Raw genomic sequence first — 26,092 nt, forward strand, 5'->3', positions numbered from 1 at the left:
GGAAGATGACTTGGGATAAATGTTTCCCACATGAAATGGATTAGAAAATCAAAAAAGAACACACTCATTCTTTCTCAAGCTACAAGAACTGAAGAAAAAGTCAAACTTCCCGTTGCTTTATGGGCAAAATATTGAACAATGCAGGGCAGGTCAAAAGAAATGTGAGGAGTACATGTAATCACTCCCACCCTCAAATTGGTCAATGGTCAAATTTCAAGAGATAGCATATGTATCAAAAGTAAAAGCTTGAAGGTAAACAAGCAGCCATCTAGCAGGGAAGCAAACAAGCCCACATGGAAGAAGCACATCAGCCTGTGTGATCATGAGGTGTCGAAGGGATCAGGTATCAGTTACTAAAAGAGCCAAAACAAACAATATTGATGCAAATGAGGGGGGTTGGAGTAGAGACCCAGAGCCAATCTGTAGACAATTGAATATCCCCCCATAGAAGGGCTATAAGGGATGATTCAACCAACGTGCAGTATAGCACCTACAAAATCACACATTCCTCTAGTTCCTAAATGCTTCCTCCCCCCACCCCCCACCCCCACTACTATCCAGTTCTTCCTTACAAATCTGGCTAGAATGGAGAACACACATTGGTACAGATGAGCGCTGGACACATAGAATTCAGGACACATAAGCCCCTCAGGAACAGTAGTGGGAGTAGGGGTACCATAAGGGTAGGAGGATGGTGGGGAGGGGGAAGGGGCTAAAAGGGGGAACCCATTACAAGGTTGGATCTATAGGTCTCTCCCACCCGAAAGCGATGAATAACAGAAATGTGGGTAAAGGGAGACAACGGAGAATGTAAGATATGAAATAATAATAGCAATATATAATTGATCAAGGAATTGTGAGGGTGAAAGGGGGGAAGGGAGAAGCTGATACCAAGAATTGAACTGAGCCCTCTGTACTTGTGTGGACTGTTATATTCCTTCTGACTGTATAAACCTATCCATATACCGTATATACTTGAATATAAACTTACCCGAATATCAGCCGAAACACTTAATTTTACCACAAAACTGCATTAAAAATGTGCTGAAAAACTCAGCTTATACACTAGTATATACAGTGTGTGTGTGTGTGTGTGTGTGTGTGTGTGTGTACATATATAAAGTATCCTAGTTTTGTTTCTCTAGAGAACCCTGCCAAACACACATTGTTGATGGCAAGCAGATCTTGGCTGGAAGGGGGAGAAAAGGGGAACCCATTACAAGGGTGGGGAGGGGAAAGAGGTGTGGCTACAAGAACAATATTTACCTGTGTTTGATTATGCACAGGTATCTGACAAGGTGTATCATAACAATTTATGGATACCTTTGTAAAGGAATGGGAATTACAGAAGTTAATTCTGCTCATTTGTATATACACCATGAAACAATTGTTTAAAAAGAACAGGGGGGTATTTTGGTTTTAAACAACGAACAATTACTGACAAAACATACATTTCTCTAGTTCTTTAATGCTCCCCCCCTTACTATCATGACCCCAGTTCTAACTTACAAACTCAGCTAGAGCATGTGCACTGATACAGATGATACCTCTCAACACACGGTCTCGAGGCAAGATAAACCCCTCAGGAACCATGGGAGTAGCAATATCATGAGGGTAGGGGGAAGGCTGGGGGAGCCCATTGCAATGATGGATGTGTAACCTCCCCACCCTCACCAGGGTGACAAACAGAAACATGGGTGAAGAGAGACAGATGTCAGATATGAAAACAATTTATCAAGGGTTCATGAGGATGGGAGGATGGAGGGAAAAAACGAGGAGCAGAAACCAAGGGCTCAAGTAGAAAGAAAATGTTTTGAAAAGAATGATGGCAACCTATGTACAAATGTGCTTGATACAATGGATGTATGGAATGCTTAAGAGCTGTTTGGGGAGGGAGGGGAGAAATGAGCAGCAGATAGTAGAAGGCAAATGTGTTGAGGATGATGATGGCAACAAATGTACATATGTTCTTGACACAATGGGTGTATTAATTGTGATAAGAATGGTATGAGCCCCCGGTAAAATGATTAAAAAAAAGAGCCGTAATAGGCCCAATACAATGAGTTAAAAAATAGTTTTTATTTATTCAGTCTGTATGTTGAGCAAATAATTTGAGAATGTAGATTATACAAGAAAGAGGCATGAGTTAGAGGAAGGCTCGTTAACAACCCATAATATGCATATGACACAGCTTCGCTTGCTGAAAGTGAAGACGACTTGAAGCATTCGCTGAAGATTACAGCCTTCAGTAATCAATATTCATCAATATTCACACACACACAAACTTCACAAATGAACTCACAAGGAACATCGTGCATGATAAATTCAAAACTAGTGAAGATACTAAGGAGTTCATTTTACTTGGATCGACAATCCACACCCGTGGCAGCAGCACTGAAGAGATGACGTATTGCATAGGTCGGTTGCAAAAAGATCTCGTTAGCGTGTTCCAAAAGCAAAGGTGTCACTTTGAAGACTGAGCTGTGATGTTTTCAATCCCCTCACCTGCATTCTGGATAACGAATAAAGGACAGTGCAAGCTGAACGACGAACAAGACCAAGATAAATGGACCCTTTAGGATGATGGTGCTGGGGGAGCATATTGAACTTATCACGGACTGCAACCTGCCTTGGAGGTATAGCTAGAGTTCCCCTTTAGAAGTGAGAATGGCAAGCCTTCAGCTGATGTCCTTTAGATACATGATTAGGAAGGACCAGGCTCTGGAGCAGGACATTGTGTTTGATAAGAGGGCCAGTGAAAACGAGGTTGACCCTCAAATGAGATAGACTGACATAACGGCTACAATAGGCTGAAGCAGAGCAGGCTGTGAGATGGATGGCCCAGGACCCAGTGTGCATCCTGCTGCACTGGGGGCAAATCATTCATAATAAACATGAAGGGGCCATCATGAAAGAATACTGTGATTAAAAAGGTTTTTTATTTTAAGAAATCATTTTATTGGGGGCTCTTACATATAATGTTGGTGGATTCTATAGCCCCACTCCACAAACTTCAAGAGGTCACCTTGAAGAGCTCAGTTATGGACAGTAAAAACTGCCAAATAAAGACAAGAAACAACAAACAGCTTTATTTTCACGGTCTTGCCTGAGACCCACCCAGCTGTGGATGACAGAATTTGACAGTGATTCTCTACAACCCTTGATTGCAGGATTGGTCACATATCCATCAGTAACAAAAGGCTCACCCTAAGAAGTAAACAAGTTGCTTTCCCCCCAAATCCCACCAACCCACCAAGGTCCCGGTGCCCATCATGATGTGTCTACTGATGGGGAAGGAGCCAGGCAGCAGGCTGTCAGAACACCACTCCTCTGCTCCTCGAACCCCACTCTGAGGTCCCTGTCAGTGTGAGAGAAAGAACATTCTACCAGCCTGTTTCCCATAATGGAAGGCCTCAAAACCAAGCAGTTTCAAAAATGAAACAAAACACCTAAGCAAAGCATCGCTAGGGGCAGAGTTGTGCTCAGCAGCTTTCCTTTTCACTGCTCCAGTAGAGTCTGGGAGAGTTTTCCTTCAACTGGCACCATGATTCTCATCTCTTGCTAACCAAACTTACAAGTAACCAAACTGAAAAGCCAAAACAAACCAACAAAAAAAAACTAACCCTGTGAAAAAGAGGCCTCACCATCATTTCAAGGAGATGAGCACCACCAATTGGAATCCGCCTCTCTCACCCTGTGCCCAGCCCCAATGCCCGCCCACAGCCTCCTTTCTAGAGTTGGGCTCCTAAAGGGTGGGGTTCTGTGAAACAGGGCCTTGAGTGCTTCAGGGTTGGAGCTGTTCTGGCTCCTCGGCTGGCAGCCTTGGCTGGCACTCTGGGCACCACCAGGTGAGCCTCTGGAATCCACCTGGAGGCCCGAACATGTCCTTCTTGACCTGGTGCCCCACAGGGCATTGCTCCTTCTGGTAGACCTGAGTGTGCTGCTGTTTGCCCTGGAACTTGCCCTGAAGCCAGTCGGTGCTGAATGCCACCACATGATCCACAAGGGACTCAAGGATGGAAGGACTTAAGAGAGAACCAGGAGAAAGGGGATGGACTCCCGCTCTGTACAAGGCTTCATTCTTTATGATGTTTCCTGAAAGGGAGGAGGAGAAAAGGCGTAAGCAAAGGGGAAAGGACACCCTCCATCATGGAACAAGTCAAACCCCCCCGCCCACACACACACACACAACTGGATCATAAAGCCAACTGGAACAGGAAGACCAGGAACCAGATTGGCTTTGTATTATGGGATCGTGGGCATGTCAATTAGTCTCTGATCCAATTTCTCAGGATATAAAGTAGATAAGACTTGCATTTAAGATTGTTATAAAACTCATAGTCCATGTAACAGTAAAGGGCTATATTTAAAAAAAAGCTCTGAGTTTCTAGTTATGTGTCCTTGACAAGTTACTTAGCCTCTAAAAATTAAGCTTCCCTTTCCTCATCTATAAAACAAGGAAAACTTATCTGGTTTTCTAAAAACAGTAACATGGGAAAACGTAGTCTTTATAAGTCCCATCTAGTGACTGGGTCGGTCCGGGCAAATCAAGTGTATGGAATTCTAATGATGGGTGTGCACATATGTCAGTTTTGCCATCCTGCTAAGTTTTAAATGAGCCATGTAAGAAGCAGGGATGGGAGATCTCACTATCATGAAGAAGGGCCAGGGGAGCACGTCCTCTGGACTCGAGATTCCTGTGCAGAGACAGAGGACCGTGAATCAGAGATGTGGTGAAGCAGCAGCAAGAGCACCAGGCAGAGCACTGGGCTTCATGGCCTGTGAAGACAGGAGCTCAATGGGGGCGGGCAGGAAGCTCACTTGTGAAGTGGGTGCTTCAAGGTACTTAAGCTGGGTAACTAGGTTTACTGCGGGCATCATGCTTGGTAAAGAATAAATACAAGAGGAAGACTACTGACAAGATGGATTGATTCAGTGACTGCAACAATGGGCTCAAACATAGGATCAATTGTGAGGACAGCGAAGGACTCAGAGCCTACTCAACACGGCACTGAACAATAGGATTGCTGACCCAGGAAGTGAGAGCTGAGTGCCTTTGGCCTGGAGCTTACGGCAGAGACAATTCCTTCTTCATCTTCTCTTCTCCAGCGGGATTCGAGCAGATGGCACCTAACAACATCAAGTCAGAAGTGACTCCATGGCAGTGGCTTGTTGGGGCTTTCCCTATGTTCTATGCCTCCAGCAGATGGTCCCCTCTTGTGTGGGCTTTTCAGCAAGTGGTAGGACATGAAGAAGCTCTTGAAGGCAATGAATGACATAGTCCAAGTACAGCACGGTCATTGAGGGAGTGAGATGGAACCATTGTCTTGTTCCCGAGGCAGATCCCAAACTGACTTACAAAGTCGGCTCACTGTGTACCCATGTTGGTGGACCTCGTTGCATGTACTGTTTTATTGACGCATGGCACTATGCTTTCCTCAATGGCCATGACACTTCTCTTAGAAGGCTCCTTAGAACACTGGTAATTGAGAGCAGTGGTAGCCACGATCCCCTTCGTGCACGGCTGCTGAGCTGTTTGCTGTTTCTGTGCCTGGCCAGTCTCTTGTAGCTTCTTTTAGTCATCAGTTTTGCAACAGAATTCCCAAGGGTGTGTGTGTGCGCACACTTGCACGCATGTGCACTGGACCAATAATGTACGCACCACGAAAACAGTGAGACGCTCTCAGAGAGCGTACCAGAAGATGTGCCCATCGGGTTGGTCGGGTTGGAAGGCCCTCCAAATACAAGTGAGAAAGAGCTGCCTTCTCAAAGCACAGTTGGCCTTTCCTGATGTGGAGACCTTCATTTGCCGAGGGGGCACCACTCAAAAGGGGGGGAAACAGCTTCAAGAACCCATTAATAATCAGAATGGGGAAGATAAAAATATGAATCTAGGAAAACGAGAAGTCATTAAAAATGAAACGGAATCCAAAAAGATCTAGATCTATATCCTTGGTACTAGTGAGCTGAAATTGCACTCATAATGAAAAAGAACACTGAAGGTCTCTCCAGAAGGGCAATGCTGTCCGCGCTCGGATGATAGCTCTATCCACAGAAGAAGTCCAGTGAGAGCAGTGCGTCTCACCTTCCTCAGGCCGCGACCCTTCCAGACAGTTCCTCATGGGGTGGTGACCCTCCCCAACCATAAGTCTTTTCGTTGCTACTTCGTAATTGTAATTTTGCTACTGTTATGAATCGGGTGACCTCAGTGAAAAGGTCATTTGACCCCCCAAAGAGGTCGCAAAGCACAGGTTGAGAGCTGCTGAGTTAAAACAACTATTATTCAAATTTAGACACCAACCACTAATGCAAATGATGAAAAAATTAAAGAATCCTACCAATTTCCTCAGTCTGGAACTGATCGAGCATATAATCAAGATACATTTATGATTCCCGGTGATTGGAATGTGAAAACTGAAAACAAAAGAAAGATGAGTAGTTGGAAAATCTGGTCTTGGGGATGGAAAAAAAGCTGGACAGCCCATGATAGAATTTAGCCAGACTGACAGGGATTACATAGGCTATCAGAAATCGGGAAGGACACCAACACAGAGGAGGCACAAACTGACCAATGAGATGTACTAAAAATAAACACTATGTACATCGAAAGAATTCACCAAGAGAGTAATAAGAGAGACTACAGAATGGGAAAACATCTTTAGCAATGACACATTAGACAAAGACCTTATTACTAACATCTGCAATACACTGCTAAACTACAACAAGAAAAAAACCAATTGTCCACTCAGGAGGTGGGCAAAGGACCTGAGCAGGAGTTTCTCAAGGGCAGAAATCCAAATGGCCAATAAATATATGAGAAAATGTTCCAGATCTCTAGCCATAAGAGAAATGCAAATTAAAACAACTATGAGATACCACCTAACACCCCCAAAGATAGCCCAATTCAAGAAATCAGAAAGTAACAAGTGTTGGTGGGGATGCAGAGAGATAGGAACTCTTGTCCACTGCTGGCGGACCTGTACGTATGTTCAACCACTATGGAAATCGATCTGGCGATAACTAAAACAGTTGGAAATTGAACTACCTTATGATCCAGCAATGCCCTACTGGGCAATATACCCAGAAGAGACAAAAACAAACCAAGGCCAGACATCTGTGCCCCAATGTTCATCGCGGCACAGTTCACAATTAAAGGAGTTGGAAACAGCCCAAATTCCCATCAACAGACGAATGGATTAAAAACTCTGGTACATACATACAATGGAGTATTACGCATCCCTAAAAAGCAGTGATGAATGCATGAAGCACGTTGCCGCATGGGAAGAACTGGAGGAAATTATGCTAAGCGAAGTAAGCCATGCAAAAAAGGACAAGTACTACATGAGTCCGCTGAGGTAAGCTAAAAAAAAAAATAATTCAAAAGGGGCATAGGGAAGAAGATGCTGTATACATATGTCCCTGGGATGAGGCCCAGGTAATATGGCAGGGGTCAGACTAAACCCAGGGATACATATGGTTCCCCATTAAAAGGGAGGATAGAAAAAGGTATGGGTAGCCGGGGGAACAGGGCACTAACCCACACAGGGGAGGGTGTTGATTGTGTTTCCACAGGGAAAGAAAGACAAGACTTCAACCCGGAGCTCCAAGACAAGAACACAACACATTGACATGAAGCAGGGAACCGACAGAGAGGCCTGAGGGGCCGGCCACATTACCTACTAAGTGGACAGCAACACACTCCCCCCAAGTAGAATTCGCTTCAGAGGACAGCACTGACGCTACAGCTCAAGAAGAGGGGAAGAGGGACTGGTCTGGTCAGAGCACACAGGAGCCAACAAGAGGGTAGGGGGAAAAAAAAAAAAGAGTGATGCACATCCTGGCTCACCAAGCCCTGAGGACAATGTTCCTGCTCCGAACAGCAGGACAAGGTGTTTCTCATTGACCCATAGGACCATTGGGGACAACACTAGAGACACACTGTGGGAATTGTGCCCGCCACGAGCTCACCACACCAAAGCCAACCTCTGGGGGCATGCAGCCGAGCAGCGGGGGAAGCAGAGCAATGAAGTCCCCAATGATAGAGGCGGTACCAGGGCATGGCACCCCATCAGACTTGACTGGAAAGCACCTGCGAAGGACAACAAACAGACCCTGAACTATTCATACGCTTATGTGTGTGTATTGTTGTTGTTGTTGCTGTAGCTATTGTTTTACTTTCTGTTGTTGCTTCATTGTACTCAGTCTTGTGATGGTATATAGCATGTCTACCTGGAAGGGACAGGCGGAATAAACAAGCCGGAAGAGAGAACAACGGGATGACAGTTCCGGGGGGACATGGGGGTAGGGGTGGCAGGGGAAAGGAAGAGGATGTCAACAAGCTCAGGGACAAGGGAACAAGTGATCCAAAATTAGAATTTAGCCAGACTAATGACTTCTTCGTTGCAACTACTTTCCCAAAAAATATAGGCGGTGATTTTACACATGGACCTCACCACATGGTCTTAACATGAAAATGAAAAACCAGTGTGTGGTAAACCACTGGGGTGAACTGGGCCTCTAGCGGACAAAATCATGCCTTTGGTATGAAGATGATGGATTATCACCAAGCCCCTGAATTGCGTCAGCAATCTATTATGACATTTAACTCCCCGCCACCATCCCCACCACCATCCCCACCCTCCAGTGGATATGAGTAGTAGCACCTTTAGGAGTCCAGCTAATTCCATGCATGTTTTCCTAATTGCCCGACTTGCTCCTACCTCAAGGGAGACAACGAAAATGCTGAGTTTCATGCTCAGCACGCTGGAAGAGAGGGAGGGAGCTGGTTGCTGAACTCACATCTGACAAGGTCCTGATGCAGATCTGAGTGGCTGCCCAGCAGGAAGTTCCATCTGCCCAACAGTGGAGCAAATGTACTACTCCTATCCATTAGCAAAGTCACTACTTTTCTGTTCCTAGCACACACTGATTAAGCACCTCCTATTCAAGGCACTGGAGGCAAGCAAGACAGCACCCTGCTCTTTGGGAGGTTACAGTCTAATGCAGCAGTCAGGTTTTTAACTGATAATCTAATTATACAGTATGATTCTGAAGTCAGAAAAGTTAAAAATTACTTTTCTAACTCTCTAAGTTTAAAACTAAACAAAGCAAAGCTAAAGCAATCATGTGATCTCATGACCAAAGAGAAGAGGCCCACGTGGGGACAGGTCGCAGGTCTGGTGACGTACAACCAGTTTCTACTCAGTGGATTCCAATTCATGGTGACTCTATGGGTGTCAGAGTATAACGGCATTCCACAGGGTTTCCAAAGGTTGGCTTTTGGGAAGCAGACTGCCAGGCCTTTCTTCTAGGGCACCCCTGGGCGAACTCGAAACTGCCAGTCTTTCAGTTAGCAGTCAGTGTCCCGCCCAGCGGCTCCCTGCCTCATAGGCAGTGGTGTTCCATTAAACAGCTCTAGGAGACTCGTCGTCACTCATACCTAAACCTGAGAAGTATCTTTGGTCCAGCAGTGTATAGCAGACAGGCTGTGCCTGGCCCAGGGCTTCCAAGGCTTGTCCTCGATGAAATTTTTCAGACAAGATGTCAGAGCTGGGTTTGACTTCTGGGGAAGAGCTCCAAGACATCTGACAATTGTAAAACGCCAGGAAGCCACCACCGCCAAAGTGCAGGACTAATCTAGAAAGAATGAGAAGGTTATTTGTACATATCACCCCCTGCTCCCCTGTTCATTCTGACTCACAGCAACCCGACAGGAACAAAATGGAACTGATTCTTAAGGTTTCTGAGACTGTGAATCTTGATGACAGCAGACAGTCTCATACATCTCCCAGGAGCAACTGGTGGGTTGGAGGCACCGTCCCCACAGTTAGCATTACAATACTTAACACACTGCACCACAGGGACATTACACCCACAATGCAGTCCAATCACACAGACATACAGCTTCCACAACAAAGCTAAAACCCACGTACACCCCCCAGAGTATACCAAACACCCTGCCACCGAGTAGATTCCAATTCACAGTGACCCGACGTAGAGTTTTTGAGATTACAAATATTTATGGGAGCAAAGAGTCTTATCTTTCATCTGCAGAGTGGCTAGTGATTTTGACTACTAACCATACAGTTAGTCACCCAAAGCCTATCTCGCAGTAAGACCCCAAGGGAGACCTTGGTGGTTTAATACCATGAGTCTTGCCTTCAATATTGGTGACCATGTTTTGAGTCTCAGCCAATGCAATGCACCTCCTGCAAAGTCACTAAGAGGTTGCTTGCAGGTTTCTATGATGCTGAACAGGCTTCAGTAGAATTTCTAATCTAAGATGAACTAGAAAGGATGGCCTGGTAAGTTATTTTTGAAAATGAGCCAATAAACCCAAGGTGAATGTAGGGGTAGACCCCAACCTATCAACCAGCTTGATGACATCCTCTTGGGGATGTGGCCTTTTTGTATAAGAGAGAGATCCAGTGCAGAGCCCAGCTCTCTGATCCATGAGCCAGTTTACAGACCCACAACCCCTTGAGTGAAGCAGAAGCCAAGTCCCTTTGAAGAAGGATTCCATTTCTGGTACCAAATGTGTTAAGTTGGGTTCTCTGGAGAAGCAAGCACAGGGATGCTTTTTTTAAAAACATGTTGACCGTTTATACTCGAGTATAAGCTGACCCACATACCAGCCGAGGCACTTAATTTGATCACAAAACTGTATTAAAAATGTGCTGAAGAACACAGATTATACCCAAATATATACGGTATATATAAAAAGATTGATAATGAGAAATGCCTTACATAGCTGTAGAAGTAGGTAAGTCTAATCTGGTATTAGCTTTGCCACTTCATGCCACAGACCAACAATGGTCTCTTATAGTGACAGACTGAGATGGAGTTCTCAGTGCCTTTACACCTAATTAGACCTAAGAACCAATTTAGAAAATTCATGTTTATTTTGTTTTTCTAGAATGATTTCCTGTATCACATGTTAGATTGGATTCTCTAGAGAAACAAAACCAGTGACCTATAAATATGTTTGTATATAGGAGATTTATATTGAGAAATGGCCTCTACAGTTGCAGAAATAAGTCCAGACTGGTTCAAGTCAGGCTTCTACTGACTCATGTAGCTATGGAAGCTGATGTACAGGAAGCAAGATAATGAAGTGAGGGTTGGGGTAGGGTGGGAGCAATTAGAGCACAGGCTGGTGGGTGCAAAGGTAAATGAATCCAAGATAGTCTAAATGAATCCACCATCAGCAGTACATGACCACTCGTGGGATTGGCAGGCGATGCAACAGGAGATTGGAGAACAAGATGCAGGATCAAGCTGCAGCAGAAGGCGAAGGCCCAAAGACAATGAGAATCTGTTTAGGATCTCTCTATTACACAAAAAGCCACACAGCCCCAAGGTGTCATCAGGTTGCCACCTGTTTGATAGGTTTGACGTCATCCCTACTTTTACACCAATGTGTGACAGAGACTCTGTAACCACCACAGATCGCACTGTGCCAATATCAGCTTCCATGACCCTTGACAACAGAAAAACTACCCAGTGCTTGGCTACCACTGGCAAATGCTAAAAAAGGGATCACGTTAGAAGGTCCTAGGTAGAGGAGGGAAAATGGGCACCGCAGCTCAAATTCATTTAAAAAAAAAAGAGACCTTGGCTTACTAGTAGGATAGAGACTGGTGGAACATCCAAGACTAAGACTCTTCAAGTCTAGGGCAGAACTCACTCCAAGGTTCCATTTCCAGCCCAATACTAGATAGGCCTAGTGTGTGCCCCTAGAGCAAAGGGGGGACAGCTAGACAGCAGCTAGCTAACAGCAAGGTATGCCCAAATAAAAGGGAATATTAACAGCAGGGAGGTACAAACGTCTTAGAACACTCAACCATGTTAGATAAAAGAGCAGCAGTACAAGAAGCAAAGCAGCATTTTCCCAAGGACACAGTGGGCTTAGTTTAGGGAAGGAGAAGGGGTAGGAATGGGAAACACAGAAGGAAATGGGGTAAGTGATGTTACGTCGCAGTGATTTCAACCAATGGCATGAAACAAGATGTGTATGAACTGTTGGGTGGAAACAATGTTCTCTGTAAACTTTCCCCCAGAGTCCACAATAAAAACTTAAAAAAAGGAAACCAAGGCCTATGAGCCACAATAGTCTGATCATGGGGATGATGCAAAACTGGGCAGCCTGTTACTCTATTGTGCATGGGGTCACCATGAGTTGGGACCACTGGCTAGCAGCTAATGGAAAGATCCCCCACAAAGAAAAGGGATCATTAAGAACTCAGGGCTTACTGGAGTGACCTATAACGTGTGCGCAAGCGCGCACACACACACACATTTTCTAACGACAATAAAACATGTTCAAGGTGCAGTTCTATGCATTAATACAGGGCTCCTTAGAAAGTAGAGGAGAAAACTCCTAGTCCCCAGCAAGATTGACCAAAACCAAGCAGCAGCAGCAGCAGCAAAAGTTGCTACAATACACATTCTCGAGTTTCCTACATACCAATGACAAAACAAAACCTACATATTTTGATAAAGAAATAATTGGTGACTTTGTATGGAAAGCTAATTGGGCTGGAATTGGACTATGCACCTGAAGGAGACTAAATTTCTCAGTCTAAACTCTAGATAGTATTATATAAAGTAAAACGACAACTCTAGACACGCAGAGAATCAGAAAAATACTTGGACTACAGTGTCCCTCAAACAGTGTGTGGTAAACCCTAACCCCTATGGCAATTCAAAGCCACCATCCACTGCTTGGGAGACAGGCAAGGGTATGTGCCCCTGGCAAGGCCAAGTCTCAGAACACCCGATACAGCGTCACTGTGAACTGGAATGGATTCGGGGTAGTGGTTTTGGTGATGGTGCTCATAATTCCATTTGGAAATAGATTTTTGTCATTGTGGTGCTTAGGCTGTTTGCCAACTTGATGGTCCTTCTGTGGAGATATGGGTGGAGCCCAATCTGTCAATCAGGCGAAGCCTGATGATGCCTCATTGGGGGTGTGACCTCTTTATGAGACCCTGAAAACTTTTCGTCCTCTTGCCTTGCGCTTTGCTGCCTGCTTGGATTGTGTCTGCCTGCAGAGGCATCTCTGTTTGGGCTATGCCGCACAGTGGGAGTGGTGCCCTCGGATCCACGCTGCTCCAGCCTGTGAGCTCCCAGCTTCTCCATTCACCTTCCTGCTTCAACAGCCTGCAGCTATGCACGTCTAGGGGGTCGCAGCTAGCCTCGGATCCATGGACCTGAGTTGGCCTGGGCTGGGCTGCCTTCTTGATAGAAAGTTTTCTTACACATAGGAGTGTTACTGGTTTTGTTTCTCTAAATACCCTAACAGTCATGGTCATGAAATCGTATCGGGTAGTGTGTCTTTTTTCAAGATCATTTTATTGGGGCTCAAACAGCTCTTAGCACAATCCATGCATCCATTGTGTCAAGCACATTTGTACATTTGTTGCTATCATCATTTTCAAAATATTTTCTTTCTATTTGAGCCCTGAGTATCAACTGCTCAATTTTATCCCTCGCACCCCACCTTCCCTCTCCTTAGTGTATGTCTTAAGTAAAACTCTTCCGAGATCTAGAAGAGCTAAAAACAAGCAAGCAAGAAGCAGAGTTGGGGGCGAGAGATAGCAAGCTGCATGAATATCACCCAGGGGCAGAAGCTCCGAGGAGATTAAGAACCTTCCCCCCAAGACCCAACACAGACAGGAAGTCTTCTTCTAGAGCCAGCACCCAGAATTTGGCCATCTAGCCTCCTAAGTTGTAAGAAAACGAACTCGTGCGTTATAGCCACTCATCTGCGGTATTTAGGTTTCAGATATGCCAGCTAACTAGGATCAGATGTGTTAGATAAACAGGGCACATTATCTGTGACAATCACTCAAGGGACAGTATGTGTCCAAATGGAAAGGAAACCAATGGGAAGATGGAAAGGGCACGCTGATGGTATCGCACCAGTTTCTGTAACATTGACTGTGGAACCTAGCAGAGCGTGTGACTGCGCACCTGAGAGTGTGTTAGGAAATCATCGCTCGACACCCAACATAAATGTAGGTGTGTGCTACCAGCAGGCACTAAAACCCTCAAGAGTCCCGGCAAACTCGAAGGCCGGGGGATCTGTCCAGCAAAAGAAGTCACAAAGCAGCAATATTTCCTAGGCAATACTCTCAGATGGGGGAGGGAGAGTGAGCAAATGGGAAGTGTTCATGGTGAGAGGGAAGAGTGATTCATTTGGGTGTCATGAAAAATTTGATAGCTATTAACAGGAAAAAAAAATGTAAAATACAGGGTTTAATTGGAAGTTCCACCCCCTGTTGGTCCGTTTGTCATACTGTGATGGCCTGGATGATACTATGGTGCTGCGAGGTATGCACTGGTATGCCAAATAGCACCACAGTTACCCATTGTGGGAAGGATTCCGCAGAGCTTTTAGACTAAGGTAGACCAGGAAGACCATGGGCACAGGGCTCTACTTCTGCAGACCAGTCAATACAACCCCGCTGATCAGAAGACTAGTCTCAAACATGGCAATCACTGAGTAGCTGATCCGGACTGGGCAAAGTATGGTCCCGTGACACAGAGTCACAGTGGTAGGTGTCGGCCCCATGACTGCTGGCAACAATAACATGTTATTTGGCAGCACCTCCAAATCAGCAGGAGGGAGAAAAGGAAGAACTCCAACCTGGTTACTCAAATGGAAGAAACAGAAATTAAGTCTAAACAGGGCAAATACAAATAAAATGGAAGGAAATCCAAATACCACAGGCATCACATTTCAAAAGCAAGAACTTTCTATTTGAATTTGACAAGGCAAAAGCGAGCCATTCCTTGCTTATGAGAAATATCCCAAAAACCAAGTGACCAAAAGGAGGCTGAAAATAAAGCGGGCAAACTGAACAGAGGAATAGAACATCAAGATAAGTTTTACAAAATCTGTGCTTTCCACAAACTTTGTGAGGTTCCTTCATTTACTTGGCCACAAATCTCAACAGATGGAAAAAGTAGAAAAAATGTACAGGCTGCATTCTCTATCATCCAATAATTTAAAAAGAAATTTTTTTATGACAAAAAACGAACATTCAAATCATTTGGAAATTAGGAAGTACTAGTTAGTCCCTATAGAACACAAATTAGCATTTTTTAAAACACGAGTACAGTAGGTAAAACTGGTTTTAAAAAAAAGTTAGAGGGCAGTGGAGGAGAAAACAATATATAAAACATTAAAAATGGGGAAAGAAGATACACTTGATGATATTAAATAGGTAATGGTCATATGTACAAACATGCTTGATACAAATGATGTATGGATTGCTATAAGAGCTGTTAGAGCCCCCAATAACATGATCTTTAAAAAAAGGTAATGGATTTGTTTTTCATTGTTTCCTTGTTCTGTTGGATTTGGCAGTTTGTGAGAGGATGCACAGAGACAGTACCTGATATGATGGTGTATCAGGGATAGGGGTGAGGGGTTTGGGGAGCAAACAATGAATGCAGGAGGGGAAGGGAGTATTAGAACTAATTATGATGATGTATATACAACTCTTTAAAAATAGTTTAACAATGGAAGTGTATGATAGGTGAATACCAATTCAAGACAACTAGTGTAAAAAAGAGAAAAAAGAAACCAAACTTGATTGATAGTTACCATGAGTGAAGGAAGAAGAGTTTTTGCTTAGGGGACACTGAGGTTATGTTCCTGGTGGTAGAACAATTTGGAAAAGGGTATCAATAATGGTTGTGTAACACTAAGAGTATGATCAATGGCACTGAATTACCGTATTTACTCGAATATAAGCCAACCCGAGCATAAGCCGAGGTACCTAATTATTACCTGGGAAACCAGAAAAACTGCTTGACTCGAGTATAAGCCTAGGGTGGGAAATGCAGGATGTGAATTAACACAGAGACCAGAGGGGAGAGACGGAGTGCAGCCACAGACACATCCTTACCAGTTCAGCTGCCAGAGTAAGTGAATCACTACAGGTGCTTCTGCGGATTGTAGCCGTCCATGTCAGAGGACGGCTCTGACTGGTTAGATGTGAGTAAACAAACATTCAAAGCCCTGCAGTGTCAGCGGGGCTTTGAATGAGCAGCGGAAGAACGGCAATCACCCGTGAGATGTTACACCTCGCTAGGGTACCACTGACCCGTGTATAAGGTGAACCCCAGTTTTTCAGCACATTTTTTGTGCTGAAAACTCAGCTTATACACGAGTATATATGGTATATATACATGTAGAAGTTGTTGAAGAATGTAGAAGTTGGAGAATGTTTTGTTGTATTTTTATCACGATTAAAAATATAATTATATGAATTAAAAAAATATAAGTTCAGAAAAAGAATAAAGGTAATGGAATGATGTGACTGTAAGCTCACTGCCACTAAGTTGACTCCAACTCACAGCAACCCTATAGGACAGAGTAGAGCTTCCCCGGTGAGTTTCTGAGCCCGCAACTCTCAACGGAAGGAGAAAACCTCACATTCCTCCTATGGAGCAGCTGGGGGATTTGAACTGCAGACCTTGTGGTTAGCAGCCCAACGTGTAACCACTACACCACCAGGGTTCCACTTGATAGGCAAAAGCACATGCAAACACTAAAAGAGAGACAACCAACTCAACATTCGTGAGAATTTAGCTAAGCACTTTGGAGAGGAATACAAATTTTCAGCCTTAAGGATGTTCATTTGCTTCAACCAGCCACAACCAGGGGACTCGACACTAAGGAAATAATCCTAAACGTGAATAGAATGTTAGGCACAAGGATATTCTTCTCAACATTAACGGATTAAATGCTAGAAAACTCAAAGCCCTAAATTCAACATGTTGGTCCTTTCAGGCCTTCCCGCCCTTAAGTGCGTCCTCTGCTGAAAAGCCTTCTCCCTTTCCTAAGTTGCACGGGATTTTACCACATCCTTCTCTTGGAGCACAGCTTGTAGTCCGCTTTCCTGTCTTTTGTATATAATAAGCTCCTGAAAAAGCCAAAACTAATCAAACTCATGCCTTCAAGTCTATTCCAACTCATAGCTACAGCTACCTTATAGACCTGAGAAGAATTCCCTCTACAGCTGTCAATATTTATAGACAGACTGCCACAAGTGTCTCCCCATCCTTTTGGCAAGCAGCAAAGCACTCAACCACTGTGCCCCAGGTTCTAGAGCCCCATGATTAAAGCCTGCTGCTGTCTGCCACCCCCCAGGGGGAGAAACAACAGAAACATGGGTGAAGGGAGACAGTGGAGGGTTTAAGATAGGAAAATAGTAATTTATAATTTAGCCAGGGTTCATGAGGGTGGGAGAGTGGGGAAAAAAGAAGAGTTGACACCAAGGGCTCAAGTAGAAAGAAAATGTTTTGAAAATAATGATAGCTGCATATATACAAATGTGCTTGATACAACTGATGTGTGGATTGTTGTAAGAGCTGTAAGAGCCCCAATCACATGATCTATAAAAGAAAGAGTAAGTAGCAAAGCAACAACCACCCCCTGCTGCTGCAGAGTTGATTCTGCCTTACTAAAACCCCAAACCAAAGCCACTGTGGAGTGGAGTGTCTCCCAGCAATCCTACAGGACAGAGTGGAACTGCCCCACAGTTGCGTAGACTGCAAGTTTTCCACAACTTTGTCCCACTGAACGGCTGGGTCAGTCGGTTCAACCTTCACAAATTTTGGTTCACAGTCAACACTCTAACAACGAGTCCCCAGAGCTCCCCAGACTGGATCAATTAAAAAAAAACACTGCCATTGGATGCATTCTGACTCATCGCAATGTTAGGGGACACAGAAGTGCCCCATTGGGCTCCCGAGTCACAGGAGTAGACAGCTTCATCACCCACTGTACCACCAGAAAAGTGCCTACTTGACAGCAGGGTCTATGTCCACCTGAGTGTGCACCCACACCTAACTCCAAACCCCACCCTGGTGGGTACCCGACACATGTGGAACCCTACACACCTAGATTCACAGTCACACACATGTGGAACCCTACACACCCAGATTCACAGCCACACAGCCTGCTCAACCATGTCATTACCTGGGGACAGGATCCCGCCAGTCACCCCTCTTGTTTGCTTTCTTGGCTCTAGAGAATTCGTTCACCCAAATGCTGCCAAACAAACCAAAGCTGACATGGAGCCACCTCTCAGAATTTCCTACGATGATCTCTCTCCCCAAATAACCCGAACCGCCTTCTCCATGGAGAACAAGCTCCGGGGACCTGATGGACTGCTCAGAGAGTTCTGGCCCAATGGACGCCAAGGTCTGTGTTGGGCCTGTGGCCTCTTCCTTTGAAGCGCCTTCTCGTAGAGGCTCTGACAGTGGATGATTTCCAGGGGGCCTCATTTCTTCATCTGGATCAAATCTAAGGAATAACTTCTTTCCGTGAACCTAGAAAAGAGAGGTGTGGGTTTAAGTCTTGCAGACCAAAGAAGGTGAAGACTAGAGGGAATCTATGTAGATATTTATCCTGATATAGTGTCTTTCTCCCTTCTTGCTTCCCCAGCAGCTCCCCCAGAAACAGTACATTGAGTATGGGGGCCCTTTCCCCTTTGGTTCCCGTGGTGTAGACAGTACCAGGTTTTCAATCTGACTGGGAGGTACTAAATTAGAAAACTAGATTTGTGAGAAAGCTATGATAACAAAGCAATCCTAAAATACCCAAAGAGAAGTGCTATTTTTGTTCATGGATTAACTAAAATACACGTTACCATCCTTTTATTCAACATGTAATATTAGAAGTCGAAAATGACTTGATGGTAGTGAGTTTGTTTGGATTTTTTTTGAAAAATAATCAATAATCGCACACAGTATGAAGACAGCTAACGACAATGCACTGGAAGAGCAGCTCCTCTCGCCACCTGTCTAGATGGCCTTGGTGGAAGTAATGGTCTCACAGAAATAACCAATTTGAAAAATCAGCAACAACTATCAACACAAAAACTGACCAGTGAATCAAACAACGACTGTGAAATGTACAAGGGAGAAAAATTCACCTCATCTATATGAAAATAATTTTAGTAAAATAAAATGAAAGCAGGCCACATTTATGAATAATTTCTCAGCGACTCTGTATCCTATTTTTATGTCTCTGAAAACCTAGTATGTGACCTACGTCTGGCCATATTTTGAACTGAGTCTGTTCTGGCTGACTTGAAATCTACACAGTCTTTCAAACAATCAAGGAGCCTGGAGACACAATGGATTACTCACTGGGCTACTAACTGCGAGGTCGATCCTTCACACCCGCCAACCTCTGTTTAGATCAGCAGTTTTTCAACCTGTGGGTCGCAACCATTTTGGGGGTTGAACGACCTTTTCACAGGGTTCGCCTAAGACCATCAGAAAACACATATTTCCGGTGGTCTTAGGAACCTAGACCATCTTCTCTCCGTCTCCAGGCGGGTCCGCCCACATGCAGATACACACACGAGTACCAGGCATGAAGACTGTTACCTATGCTACACCATGCTTCAGGATAAAATTTCATTTATTTGTAATTAGACGTAAATATTTCACGATATATAATTACATATTGTTTTTGTGATCAATCACTATGCTTTAAGTATGCTCAATTTGTAACAATGAAAATACATCCTGCAGATCAGATATTTATATGACAATTCATAACAGTAGCAAAATTACAGTTTTGAAGTAGCAATGAACATAATCTTCTGGTTGGGGGTCACCACAACATGAGGAACTGTATGAAAGGGTCGTGGCGTGAGGAAGGTGGAGACCACTGGTTTAGGAGAAAGACGAAATTTTCTGCTCCCATGAAGATTTACAGCCTCGGCAACCCACAGGGCCAACAGAGCTATTCTGTCCGAGAGGGTCGCTATGAATTGGACTCAGCTCGAGGACAGTGGGTGGGTGGTGCAAATAACGAAAATCAAAGCATTTGGCATCAAAAGTAACTAGAATTGCCTGTTACTTCTCTGATCACTAAAAGCATACAAAATCACAGTTCTGCGGATCTCTCCAACTTGCCAATTAGTACACCTTTCTAAAGCATTCCAGAATAATCTGTACAAATTTGAGCATGGACTGGTTTTTGCCATATAGTAGAAATGGATTCACTGGACTACATTTTAAAATGAGACAGGTGGGGAACCGATGACAAGGATCTACATGTGACCTCATCCCTGGGGGATGGACAACAGAAAAGTCAGTGGAGGGAGACGTCAGACAGGGCAAGATATGACAAAATAATAATTTATAAATTATCAAAGGCTCATGAGGGAGGGGGAAGCGGGGAAGGAGGGGGAAAAATGAGGACCTGATGCAAAGGGCTTAAATGGAGAGCAAATGTTTTGAGAATGATGAGGGCAAAGAATGTACAGATGTGCTTTACACAATTGATGTATGTATGGATTGTGATAAGAGTTCAATGAGCCCCTAATAAAATGTTTAAAAATAATAATAAAACGACACAGGTCAATACTTGCACTCATGACGTGATATGGTTGGTACAGCAAAGCGTGGCAAAGAAACTATATTATGCCCAGCCATTAGAAGAAAACATTGTCTGAGATTTTAAAGGCTTGTCTTCAAAAAGGCAGCGAAGTGCACAGGGAAGGAACATATTACATCATGTGATCCAAGGATTGTAAATAATAAACTCCAAGGCCAGAGGACGGAATTGCATTTGTGTCTAAATTCTGGGAACCCAGTCTACAGAAGGCTACGATCACAGTGAACAACCAAAATTCGCGAGGAGCGTCCCCAGCGTGAGGTAAGCCTCTATTGAATTCTCTAGTGGTGACATATGGGGCACTGAGTGGCTAGCTGCAAGGCTAGCAGTCTGAAATCAACAGCTACTCCAAGGGAGAAAGATGGGGCTTTCTACTCCCATTAAAAGTTATTCTTGGCACTGACGAAACAAACACCTTTCCTCTAGTTCTTTAATGCTTCCTCCCCCCCCCCGGCCCCACCCCCAGTATCATGAACCCAATTCTACCTTACAAATTCGGCTAGACCAGAGCATGTACACTGGTATAGATAAGACCCTGGAACACAGGGAATCCAGGACAGATAAGCCCCTCAGGACCAATAATGAGAGCAGCCATCCCAGGAGCGGAAGGGGAAAGGGAAGGTAGGGGGAGCAAGGGGGAACCGATCACAATGATCTACATATAACCCCCTCCCAGGGGGATGGACAACAGAAAAATGGGTGAAGGGAGACAGCAGTCGGTGTAAGAGCAGTTCTCAACCTGAGGGTTGAATGACCCTTTCACAGGGGTCGCCAGATTAATAACTGTAGCAAAATGACAGTTATGAAGTAGCAATGAAAATAATTTTATGGTTGGGGGGGGCACCACCACATGAGGAACTGTATTAAAGGGTCGAAGCATTAGGAAGGTTGAGAACCACTGGTATAAGACATGGGAAAAAATTATAAATTATCAAGGGTTCATGTGGGAGGGAGGGTGGGGGAGCTGATACCAAGGGCTCAAGTAGAAAGAAAATGTTTGAAAAGGACGATGGCAACATATGTAGAAATGTGCTTGACACTCCCTCAATGCATGAATATTTTATTCTATTAAATTGGCATTCTATGATGCTCACTCTCCCAACATAACCGTGGAAGCCAAAGCGGGTGAACAAGCAAATGTGGCGAAGAAAGCTGATGGTGCCTGGCTATCAAAAGAGATAGCATCTGGGGTCTTAAAGGCTTGAAGATAAACAAGCGGCCATCTAGCTCAGAAGCAACAAAACCCACATGGAAGACGGACACCAGCCTGTGTGATCACGAGGTGTCGAAGGGATCAGGTACAAGGCATCACCAAAAAAAAAAAAATCTTACCATAGTAAATGAAGGGGGAAGTGCAGAGTGGAGACCCAAGGCCCCATTTGTCGGCCACTGGAGATCCCCTTGCAGAGGGGTGTAGGGGAGGAGATGAGTCAGTTAGGGTACGATGTAGCACCGATGAAGAATACAGCTTTCCCCCAGTTCCTAAATGCTTCCTCCCCCCAACTATCATGATTCGAATTCTACCTTGCAAGTCTGGATAGACCAGAGGATGTACACTGGTGCAGACAGGAGCTGGAGACACAGGGAATCCAGGGTAGATGATACCTTCAGGACCAGGGCTGGGAGGGGCTGGGAGGGTAGAGGGTGAGTGACTTGGAAAGAGGGAACTGATTACAAGGATTTACATGCGACCTCCTCCTTGGGGGATGGACAACAGAAAAGGGGGTGAAAGGAGATGTTGGACAGGGAAAGATATGACAAAATAATAATTTATAAATTATTAAGGGCTCATGAGGGAGAGGGGAGCGGGGAGGGAGGGGGAAAAAGAGGACCTGATGCAAAGGGCTTAAGTGGAAAGCAAATGCTTTGAAAATGATGAGGGCAAAGAATGTACAGAAGTGCTTTATACAATTGATGTATGTATGGATTGTGACAAGAGTTGTATGAGTCCCTAATAAAATGTTTAAAAAAAAAAAGAAATGTGCTTGAAACAATGGATTATGGATTGTTATAAGAGCTGTACAAGCCAGATAAAATGATTTTAACAAAACCTTTTTCTCAGAAACTCCCTGGGGCTGTTCAACCCTGTCTTCCAGGATCGCTACGAGTCAGCACTGATGTAAGGCAACGAGGACTGACTGGGGTGTGCCCGCCATGCCACCAAACAAAATAAATGGGAAAATGGACTGCTGCACATACAGTTATTGTTTTCCTTTCTGACCCATTTTTCACTTGATTTAGTTTCTAATACCTTTTGCTTTCTCTTGGACCAAGGTTACTTTCTATGCTTTATTTTGTTGTTGTTGTTTGTATGAATTTCTTGATAGGAAATCCAGGATAGGTAAATCTACAGAGACAGCAACCAGATTACTAGATTCTTAGGACTATGGCAGGGGAAGTTGGGGGGTAATGAGAGCTAATAATAATGGGCACAAGAATGAAAATGTTCTATAATTGATTGTGGTGATGCTGGCACAACTTTTAAATATGTATAAGCCACTGAAATGTATGGTAGATGAATTATGTGTCAATAAAAGGGTTAATAATGAGCAAGGAATTAGGTAGAAATACAATTTTCTCTAGAAAATAGTTTCTTGATGCAAATTCAGCAAGGTTAGTATATTTCTGATGATAATGCCTATCTACTGTTCCTCAGGGTTTACCCATGTACCAGGTCAAGGATGAATGGGCCAGAACGGCTTTAAGCCCTTTCCAACTATGGTCATTTCTATTATCTCTTTTTCAAGTTCCTGTGACACTAAGGTTCACGTTAATTCACTCACCAATCATTAAATGAGATCAGACAATGTATTACACAATTTACTTGGCAGTCTCTGGGAGGCCAACAGTTAAGTAAATCTCTAATCTTTCCCTCTCGGAATTCAACAGTTAAAGGGAAGACGTGCAATCACTAACTTTATGTGGGAAAAAAAGAGGTCTTAGATCAGCAAAGCATGCCTGAAGAACAAAGCAGGAGACCCTATGCTTCTTGACTTGAAAATCTGCTTGCTTTACAGCTATGATGGCCAAGGCAGCCAGGCTCTGGCACATTTACAGACACATAGACCAATGGGCCTAAACCTAGAACCCAGAAGTCAATCTGTTCACCGACAGATAGCTGATCTTCAACAAAAGGGCCAAATTCATGAAATGGGGAAGAGACAGTCCCTTTAACAAATGGTGCAAGCCAAGCTGGATATCCACTTTCAGAAAAATTAAAGAGATGTTCTAAAATTGATTGAAAAACAGTGTGATAGGTTGGCTTGTTGTGCCAACATGGCCAATGAACACACGTGAGATTAGTGGAAGGGCAGAGAGATAAATGGCTCCCCGAGCCTCGCCTCTCTCTCTTTCGCTCTTTGATCATCGGACCAGTGTGCGGCTGCCTTGCTTGTTCTGTGCCTCCATTTGCAAGCTACACTACCTGGGACACCTAACACATGGACTGTGTCACTGTAACTTGAGGTTCCTGTTCGCCACACTACTGGAAGGTACATCTCTTGAGCTGGGGGTTGTCGGACCCTGTCATCTGGCTGACTGTTGGTGACCTGCTTGCTGTTTGCTGCTTGTGGCCAGATAGCCTGAATTGCTCCACGGAGGACTGCCCCATGGCTTCTAAGGCTTGAAGGACTGCCAGTGTATTAGCTGTCTCACGGGAGTAAGCTGCACTGAGCCATTTGTACTGCTTTACAGATTAATTATTTAGTCCTTATGTTATCTATCTATATAAATATATATATAACTATTAGTGTCCTGGTTTTATTTCTCTAGAGAACCCTGTCTAACATAAACACCATATTAAAAAAACAAAACAAATTGAAAATGGATCAAAGACCTGAATGTGAAAACCTGAAACTTATAAAGATCATTAAAAAAATAGTGGCAAACTAAGGAGTCCTAATTTATGACATTAGTACACTATCAAATGCAGCCAAAATGCACAAGTAGAATAAAACTATTTAAGTAAATAAAAAATAAGACTTCAAATGTCCTCCTCCCCCTCCAAAAAAAACCCCAAGAAAACTAGATAATTGGAACTTTCTAAAAATTAAATATGTGTCAAAAAACTAAACTCCCCCCACCAATAAAAGCCTATAGATTGTGAAAAAATATTTGGTGGCAAGACTCATCTAAAAAATGCATAGACAGTGTTAACATCTCCACAAGAGAAAGGCAAATAATCCAATTTAAAAATGGGCAAAGTACATGAAGAGCTACTTCACCAATGAAGACATTCATATGGCCAAAAATGCACGATCATTTGGGAAGTGCAAATCAAAACAAGGAGATATCATTTCACCCCACATTAAGACAAAGATGAAAAAACTGCTGGAAAAGGTGGGGGGCAGTTGGAAGTCTCCTCCACCGCTGCCAGGACTGGGAAACGATGTGTCCACCCTGGAAACCTGTGGGGGGAGGTCAGTTGCTCACAGCCATCCTCCCAGTTGCCAGACTGCAGTAGGCCCCACTCCCTGCTGTTAAAGACAATGGACGCCTGCAGACATCTATTTGGTTCCAGTAGGTGGGGTTTACACCTACTGACAATGGTTCCTATGGAGATATAGGGAATAGGTCAAAGATAAGCTGCCATCCTAAACCTAGGATCCGCCCACCTTGTCACATGTATAACCCCAATTCCTCCCCTTCCTATTGCGTGTATGTCCCTAGACCACCCCCCTCTCATTACTGTATTACCTATAGGACAGCCCCTTCGAGTGACATATGTCCTTACCTGTAATTAGGGGGCTTGCATGTCCCCAGAGAATATAAAAGGGGCTTGGGCTAGCATTAAATCTCTCTCTCTCCCTCCACGTGGACCATCAAGTGGGGCAGGGGTGAGCATGCTACCATGAAACATGTCTGACTCCATTTATTTCAATACTTCACTTCTATCTCTCATGCTCTCTACAACTTTACTATGATCTTTACTTATTACCGCTGTACACTTGCGCCTACCGGACCCGTAATGATGTGTTAGGGGCTGGCTTCCCCTGACATAAACCAGTATGGCACCACCTTAAAAAGTTGCAACAAGAAATCCCACTTGATTCAGCAATCCCACTCTAAGGTGTGTATCCTAAAGAAATCCAGAACCCAAGCAGACGACAGGGCTGTCTACTCCCCTAAGGATGTAGTCTCGGAAACCCCAGGGGGAGTTCTACTCTGTCTTCTGGGGTCACTATAAGTCAGCCTGAGTTTGGTTTTTGGTTTGGTGACAGGGTAAGGCTAAAGCTAAGGATCCCTGGTGGCCCAACAGTTACATGCTCAGCTGCTATCCAGAGCATTGGTGATCGGAACCTACCCAAGGGCTCTGTGAGACAAAGACCTGGGGGATTGGCTCCCCAGAACCATTAAAACCACGCAAATTCTATGGGCAAGCTCTATCTACTCTGTCTTATGAGGCTGCTGAGAATTGGAGCAAACTTGATGGCATCTGACCAGAGGAAAGCTAGAGAGGGGGGCAGGAGTCAGCTCACAAAGAGCCCTTGAAAGTATGCTCACGAAAAAGATCCGCTGAGTTGGAACACAAAGTGGAGAATTCACTTTCCTTGGCTTCACACCATTCTCACCAGTGCTATCACCTGGAATGAGGGCACCCGGCCAGACTTCTCAAGCTGGCAGCATCTCCTGCACAGGTATATGTGTTTCACAGTGCCGCTG

The 26,092-nt window shown here is 44.3% G+C and overlaps 1 protein-coding gene across 1 annotated transcript in view; it reads right to left on the reverse strand.

Moving 5' to 3' along the window:
* Nucleotides 1-603: 603 nt before the first annotated feature.
* Nucleotides 604-26,092, reverse strand: part of NEIL2 (nei like DNA glycosylase 2) — a 34,246-nt gene continuing 8,757 nt past the window's right edge. The window contains exons 3-5 of the mRNA XM_075556435.1: nt 17,996-18,348; nt 9,440-9,636; nt 604-4,095 (exon numbers count right to left, since the gene is read on the reverse strand). Of these exons, the coding sequence (XP_075412550.1) occupies nt 3,785-4,095; nt 9,440-9,636; nt 17,996-18,348 (861 nt within the window). The 3' untranslated portion in view covers nt 604-3,784. The remainder of the gene's footprint in view (nt 4,096-9,439; nt 9,637-17,995; nt 18,349-26,092) is intronic.

This window comes from Tenrec ecaudatus, chromosome 8, assembly GCF_050624435.1.
Source record: "Tenrec ecaudatus isolate mTenEca1 chromosome 8, mTenEca1.hap1, whole genome shotgun sequence".
Lineage (NCBI taxonomy): Eukaryota > Metazoa > Chordata > Mammalia > Afrosoricida > Tenrecidae > Tenrec > Tenrec ecaudatus.